This window comes from Stegastes partitus, unplaced genomic scaffold (assembly GCF_000690725.1).
Source record: "Stegastes partitus isolate 25-593 unplaced genomic scaffold, Stegastes_partitus-1.0.2 Scaffold2108, whole genome shotgun sequence".
Taxonomy (NCBI): domain Eukaryota; kingdom Metazoa; phylum Chordata; class Actinopteri; family Pomacentridae; genus Stegastes; species Stegastes partitus.
Window position 1 is genome coordinate 52,259 of NW_007579839.1, and position 8,120 is coordinate 60,378.

The window sequence follows — 8,120 nt, forward strand, 5'->3', positions numbered from 1 at the left end:
CAGAAGACGTATGCCTGTCCACGTCATTGGTAACTGGCCAATTAAACTCGGTAGCGTACAAATCTTATCTATGTTCGGGGCCGGCTCAGCCCAAGAAGATATCTGGAACCTGGAACCGAAAAAACTCAGTTCAGCTGGACATGAGATCACTCTGTCTGAATCCAACGCTGCAAAACTTCTCATGTGACCTGAATAAACTGTTTAACCTGAGGCCTGAACTTTTCTCTGACTATTTCTTGGAGCTGTTTCAGCAAAAGAACCGGGTCGAACAGGACTATCTCTTACCTTTTTTGTGTTCTACTAAAGCACTTAGGATTACCATGACCTAGATGACTGAGAATCTAAAATGTTTACATGCGAGAAGGCTGTGATTGTCATTCTTTATTTGTTTGTTTTTTCTTGTCTCCTCTGCAGATATGACTGCAGTAACCCTATATTCGGGCAGACGCTGAACCCCCATAACCTCCAGAAGACCTCTGGAGGTTCGTCCGGTGGGGAGGGGGCTCTTATCGGGGGAGGAGGCTCCCTGCTTGGTATGGGCACTGATATCGGAGGCAGTATCCGTATTCCTGCTGCATTCTGTGGGATTTGTGCCATTAAGCCAACAACGGGTCGGTTAAGGTAGGTCTGCTTTCATCGATTTTATGGGCGACTGGCTGTGGTCCTTCACATATCCAGGTTCTTGGGCACAAGGCCAAGTTGCTCCCAGTGGCAAGCTAGTGTCTTGCACGTTCAATTTCCAGCTCTACAGGTGGGCAGTAGCACCAAGTTGCTACTTCGGGAAGCAAGGCTCGACCACTAGACACTCATAGAAGAACTCCCCTGTGGGCCCAGGGTCTATTGCCCCCTACAACATAGCTCCAAGGATCACAGGAACACTCAAACCCATCCACCATGATAACGGGAAGATTCTCTGGTAATTGGGGTGTGAGCAAATAGATGAATAATTGTAAATTGCCTTGTAGAACCACTAAGTTAAAGGGTGTTTTGTATATGTCTTCAGTCATATGCTGTACCTGTAACCTGGTTTGCTTACGTGTTGAACTTCTTTGCATCATTTTCAGTTCATGGGGTGTTCGAAGCACCTGTAGGGGGCAAAAGTCAGGTAAGGACATATACCTGCCGCTGCCAATGCAGTTACATCAGCATAGCCGATCACATGTTTGGCCAGGGACATTTGATTCACTGTTTTATGTTTTTTTTTTTAGTGCTGTCAAGTCCTGGACCCATGGCGCGGGATGTGGACAGTCTTGCTCTGGTTATGCAGGTTTTTCTCAGTGATCACATGTTTTCCTTGGACCCCACTGTTCCACCATTACATTTTAATATGCAGGTGTGTCCTCTTAAATTTTTAAACATTGATTTGACTTGTTACTTACTTACAAGAACTGACATGTAATAGTGAGGGTTTTTTTTGAAGTAAGGTTATTTGGCAAGAGTTTGTCTGGTAAATGTACAATAGTACAGATTAAACAAACAAGATTTAACTTATTTATTACGTTTAAACATGCTGGGAGGCAGGTTTTGGTAGCAATGGACAGAGCCAAGTTAATTGTTTCCCCCTGTCTAAAGCTAAGCCAACAGGATACTGGCTACAGCTACATTTTTACCACTGGAGTGTGGCATTAATCCTCTAATCAAACTGTCTGCCAGAAAGCGAACAAGTGTATTTGCCATTGGTCAAATTATTACTGTAAGTGTTTGCTTCCAAATATGTGGCAGCAAATCGGGGAAAGCGCTTTCCAGTTTCACCATCGCAGTGCCCCATGCGCAAAACTCAGACCTCAAGCATTTTCACAGTCGCTGACACGGTGACATTGATCCAGATCTTATTAGCCAACTTCAGTGTCTCTGTCTTTGGCCTAGCTTCGCATAAGGTCTCTTCACATGTCTGTGCTGTATGGATGCACAACAGGAATGTTTATTTAATTGTAATTTAAAATGTCATCTGGTAATGAGGGAGGAATGAAATAATGCTGCTAACATTTGTGGGTAAGCATTTAAAAGTTAGCTTGGTTAAAAAGAAAGCGCTGATGAGATCTGGTTCCAGTTTCTCTGGGAGAAGCAGTGACGATGATGTCTCTAAGGTGCAGGAGATGGATGAATATATTCCTGTTTGTACTGATTTATCATCATTTTAAAAGTGACTGTTTGCTGAAGCACACATACCAGGTCAGTCACATATTGTTTGGAGAGTTAACCGTTTTCTGCATTTTAACTTAACTGAACTCTTGAGGTGAACATGTCCCAAACCTTCTGCTAACAAATATCTATTACTTATACACAGAAACAACCTGTTTGCACTTCCACTCAGCTGTCTTACAGACGGAGAATGTCTTGTCCTTGAAAGGAAGCTGTTTGTCTGCATGTTTTGTCTTTAGATGTACCAGAGCACAAAACCTCTGAGGATTGGTTACCTAGAAAACGATGGCTTCCAACAACCGTCTCCAAGCATGACTCGTGCTGTCAGAGAGGTCAAAGCTCTGCTAGAGCAAGCAGGACACACCGTAAGGCAACACAACACACGTACACAATATGATCACAGCCGCATGAAATATGTGACATGAACCATATTTTGTTTATGTGGTCCTTTGTCCCTTTAGTTGGTGCCTTACCAGCCTCTGAGGGTAGAAGCTGCATTTGAAATGATGCTACAAGGTCTATTTGCAGACGGAGCTACCACCCTGCTGCAAAAACTGTGAGTTGTTCTTTTTGAAATGTCTTTTTTTTTTTTAAATTCAGCGCATCAATTGTTGTTAACCTAGCTCCTCTGGTAATTGTTCAGCACTCGTGTCAGAAACTCAAAAGATGGTGTAAATATCTTTTTATTGAGGTCCAATGACTCAAGGTGATGCCTTCAAATTTAATGGAATGTGATGGATAATTCAGTTTTTTTCGTGTTTTTCTGTCAGTTGATCAGCAACTGTGGTTCACACTGAATTACGCAAACAAGAACTAAGAACAGGAGCTGACAAGTCTGTTGTTTGTTTTAGGTCAAGGTGCCCTTTGGATCCTACTCTTAAAAGACAATTTTTTCCCTACCGTCTCCCTAACTGGTTAAAGAAAACCCTCTCATTTCTCCTCAAGCCCTGGGTGAGTTCCCTCTATCTGTGACGGAGACATATAAATACAGACAAAAAAAACAACCAATGCTCTTGAGTAGGATGTTTTCCAGAATAAGGATGTAATAAGGTGTTTGTTGGTGCCACAATTTTGTCGTGTAGCTTCCTCGTGTGTCAACCGCCTTGAGAGTTCTCTGTGGAGTTGGGTGAGAAAATATTCAGAAATTAGTTAATATGTTTTCATACATTACACATGATTAGCAAGATTCCAAAAATTCTTTCTGTCTTTTTTTTTAGATCTGTTTCAGAGCTGTGGAAGCATCATGCTGCTGGTGAGGTATGTTTGGCTGTTTATTATTAGTGATTCCTGCTTATGTATGAATGCATTAAGGGGAAACTGAATTCCACTTTGTTTTCTTTAGGACTACATCAAAGACACCATTGCACATTGGAGGAGATGCAACATAGATGTGCTGCTCTACCCTGTGATCACACCAGCCTACAACTTATTATACTGCGGCAAGATTTCTAGTAAGCTAATTGTAACACATTTTTGATGTGAACAGTGGCATCATTAATAGACCACCTGCTGTAACATTGTGGATAATCTATTTACATTTTCTTTCTTTTCAGCCATTATCACACAAACAATGCTTTACAATCTCCTCAACTTCCCTGCCGGAGTGGTTCCTGTTACCACAGTGACAAAAGAGGATGAAGAGGAGCTCAAGCATTATAAGGGCTACTACCAGGACATGTCTGACAAGTACTTCAAAGAAGTAAGTAACACCTACCAGGGCAGGAGTAGTGACTAAAAAAGGAGTTTTACAAAAAACAAGACTGCCCAACAGCACCTATAAAACGTCTTTACCCATCTTGGAGGTTTTCCCCTTTTATTGCCTTTCAGCAAGCTGGATGTCCTACCTTGTGCTATACAAATAAAGTTATTATCGACACAAATGGTTGCATTAAGCAACAATAAGGAGGTGCCAACAAGTATTAAGCATTTCCGGGTTGGCACATACAACCTTTGTAATGGTTTACTTTGTATTTGTTATCTATAATGTGTCACCATTTACTGCAGTGTGTATGTGGGCGTACAAAAAAAGTTAGTTATTTTAAAAGTTTCCAACTTTCAAATTAAGGAGGTGAAATGAGGAGTCTTTCTTGTATTTTATACGTAAAAAAGAAGTTGTATGACTAATTAATTCTGGGTTGTTTCAGCTGCAACAGTTCAATGAAGCAGTTTTTCAGTGTACTCATCACACTCATGCATGGGCACGTTTAGTGTGGTGGGGTGTGTGATTATGAAACAGCAGGTCTTTGAATTTAGATATGTTAAAGACTCTCCTACAGCTCCCACATGGAGGCAGTGTGGCTTCATCAGTTCATGTCTTTGTGGTGTTTTGTCTTCTTTTTTGTTGTCGTGCACCTCCTTGTGGACATGCAGACACACACATACGGTTGTGAACAAAAGTTTACATACACTTGTATAGACCATGTAAACTGGTAGTCTTGAGTTTACAAACCCTATGATGGAATCTTTGAAAGCCTTGGGTCTTTTTCCACAAAACACAGCCATGCAGTTTTAAAGAATTATTATAGGTCTTCTTGAAATATAACTTTTACTGTGTCTAAAATATAGGTACAACTTTGATCAGTTTTGGTGATCTAGAAAGCTGGATTAATGGCTTCTTATCTTCTCGTGAGTGATAACTGTTTAATATAGTTGGCGACTTCTTTATGCCAATTTCAATTGGCTGAACAAGTCAGGGGAGTCACTAAGAGTCATTTCAAAGCAGCTACAAATCCCTAAATCATCTGTGCAAACAATTGTTTGTAAATATAAAGTGCATGGTCCAATTGAATCACTGCCATGACCAGGAAGAAAACGCAGACTATCACCTGCTGCCGAGAGACAGTTGATCAGGATGGTCAAGAGTCAACCAAGGATCTGCAATGAATTAGGAGCTGCTGGAACATAAGTGTCAGTGTCCACAGTCAGGTTTGTTTTACACCAACATTGTCTCAGAAGCTGCAATACAAGAACACGCTTCCTCTTGAACTGACACCTTAAAGCTCAACTTAAGTTTGCTGCTGATGACATGGACAAAGAAAGAGCGGGGGACTATCCCAGCTGACTCAGGGTGAAGGCAGGTTCACCTGGACAGGTCACCAGTCTATCACAGGGCTACACTTAGAGACAGACAACCAAGCACACTCACATTCACACCTACAGACAATTTAGAATCACCAATTAACCTCAACATGGTTTTGGACCGCAATTGGTTAACACTGTTGCCTCGCAGCAAGAAGGTTGCCGGTTCACGTCCCGGTGGGGGCACTGGAATCTTTCTGCGTGGAGTTTGCATGTTCTCCCCGTACAGCGTGGGTTCTCTCCAGGTTCTCCGGCTTCCTCCCACACAGTCCAAAAACATGTTGAGGTTTATTGATGATTCTAAATTGTCCGTAGGTGTGAATGTGAGTGTGCTTGGTTGTCTGTCTCTAAGTGTAGCCCTGTGATTGACTGGTGACCTGTCCAGGGTGTCCCCTGCCTTCGCCCTAAGTCAGCTGGGATAGACTCCAGCACCCCGCGACCCTAGTGAGGATTAAGCGGTGTATAGAAATGGATGGAGTCCTCAAAAACTCAAGACTTCTATTATATACATGGCCTCAACCAGCGTATGTAAACTTTTGTTCACCACTCTATGTTCCTGTACATTAGTCCAAAATTTCACATCAAGCCATTTTTAGCATCTCTCTAAAACAGAAGTTCCACTGTTGTCCAGTAGGTGGAGGCAGATGACCGTGTTGAGTCCTGATTGTTGATTGACAGGAGCCTGTGTTTGTTTCCAGGCGGTGACTGGAGGCGAGGGTCTGCCCGTGGCGGTGCAGTGCATCGCCCTGCCGTGGCAGGATGAGCTCTGCCTGCGCTTCATGAAGGAGGTGGAACAGCTGGTCAAACAGAGCAGAAAGTAAAGTCTGCTGAGTGTCCGGATCCCACAGGTGGGACAAAAAAAAGAAAAAATAGACTTGAGGGTAAATGTGAACACGCATGTTCACATTACACATGAAGGTCCCCTTTTTAAATATATTGGCATATTGAAGTACACAGAACGTGATAGCTTTTAACCACACAGAAATATGAAAGAGTCAAAACAAAACTAATGACGATAAACAGGAGTTTGTCATTTTAAAATCTTTTGTATTTTGAATTTTACTGCTTTACTCTAGAAGGATGTTGGGTACGTGTCAGCTCTTCACAGGAAGGCATCAGTGTTTTGACTCATTTAGCAAACTTTATAACATTTTATTTAACTTATGTTGTACTTAGTTTATTAAAGTTTTTAAATGTAACATATTGCCTGCCACGGTAATGTGATTCTTTTTAAAAATGTTCTTTTATGAAATCCATGATCCTATTCGGACACAAACATGTGAAATAAGCCAAATCTTTGTTTTGTTTCGCCACCATCGGCCTCGTTTACGCAGTACAGCATGAACAGGAGCACATTGGATTCATGTCACCACTTGGCAAAGAGACACCACACGGGGAACAAATGTTGACAATTAAGATTCACAATAAGTGGGGAAATGCTGGGTTGTCTTTTCACTTTCCACTACAGCGTTCTGTCATGAATGAGAATAACACAAACTGATTTGTCACAACGACCACTGCTGTTACTTTTTCACGCCAGGCATTTGTTGTCACATGTTGTAATGTTAAAAGTGTTACTGGGGAAGACATGAGCCACTTTTTCTTTCATCTGCACGTCTCCATCACTAGTTTCGGTACATTTTTGTTGTTTGTTTTGGATATTCAGGCTTTTTAAACCTGTAAGAAAACACTGTTCAGTTGCATTAAATATGTAATGAACTAACTTGGTGTGAATAGGTTTATTTTCAAGGCACGACGTCTCTCCTTTCACCTCCTTCTTTACCCTCCATCACTGTGCCACAGATGAGCACAGATCATTTTCTTTCTTCCCGTGAGTGATTGTTGCGCCGACGCCATAACAGGAAACAGAAAAGAGATAAAGGCGACTAATGACACATGGCGCCTCCATCTGCAAGGCCAGCGCACCATGTCGTCATATTGTGATTACCCTGTGCTATTGTAAATATGTGTTTCTGTTGGGTTTACATAAATTTACATATGTTTTAAAAACTCTCCTGGGATGGGAAGCCATTAGGGACAATGTTAGTGTTTTCCATTACGGCCGCCCACGTTTTCGCCGCTGCCTCGCCGAAAGGAAATGGCCATGTGCATGCAGTAGGGGAAGGAGGGCACATTAGGCGCGGAGGAGAGCTGGAATTGAGAGGTTGTTCTTAGCATTATCTGCGGCACATAGAGGGAGAGTGTGTGGCTCTCGCTGTGCCACTCAGTCAGGGAGCATTAAGCTTTAAGAGGCAGTGAAGAGACTCAGGTCTTCAGAGGGAACTTGACATTGTTCATAAATCCCTCAGGATCTGAGACAGAAGTAATGTCGCACACACACACACACACACACTCACAGCATCTCAGACTTCAAATTGGCCCATTAGATACATGAACCAATTACAATATGGCAGTCGTTTGCGTGTTGTATTGTACACGTTAAAATCAATTTAAACATTATTTACACAGAGCGGTAGTTTAAAAGCGTCAAAAATGATATGTCTAATCTTTTATATGTATTAAACAAAACCTGCTTTTGCAAAATGTAAACTTAAATACTAAAACTGTGCCGTTTATGGCAACTTTTTGACTCATAAAAATTTGGAATTTCTAGCTGATAAATTTACATATTAACTGGTAACTAAAGTAAACTCTACTTGATAAATGTGAAAAAAGATTGATAGCAGAAACCCAGATCACAACATTAAAACAAGGCTAAAGCACAACGTCTCTCCTTAGTATTAAATGATTCCTGGATGGGAGCATTGGTGAAAACATAAACCTACAATCCTCCATATCTTCCTTTGTGTATGGCATTATAAAGTTGTTTTTCTTTAAATAGACCTTTAACACACTACAGGTGTAAATAATAAAAAGAATGAGGGCTGCATTCCATTTAG

The 8,120-nt window shown here is 41.5% G+C and overlaps 1 protein-coding gene across 1 annotated transcript in view; it reads left to right on the forward strand.

Annotated features, from left to right (window-relative positions):
- faah (fatty acid amide hydrolase) overlaps positions 1–6,943 on the forward strand; it is a 24,742-nt gene extending 17,799 nt beyond the window's left edge. Inside the window, exon 15 of the mRNA XM_008303979.1 lies at positions 5,919–6,943. Coding sequence (XP_008302201.1) covers positions 5,919–6,041 — 123 coding nt within the window. The 3' untranslated portion in view covers positions 6,042–6,943. The remainder of the gene's footprint in view (positions 1–5,918) is intronic.
- Positions 6,944–8,120: the final 1,177 nt, after the last annotated feature.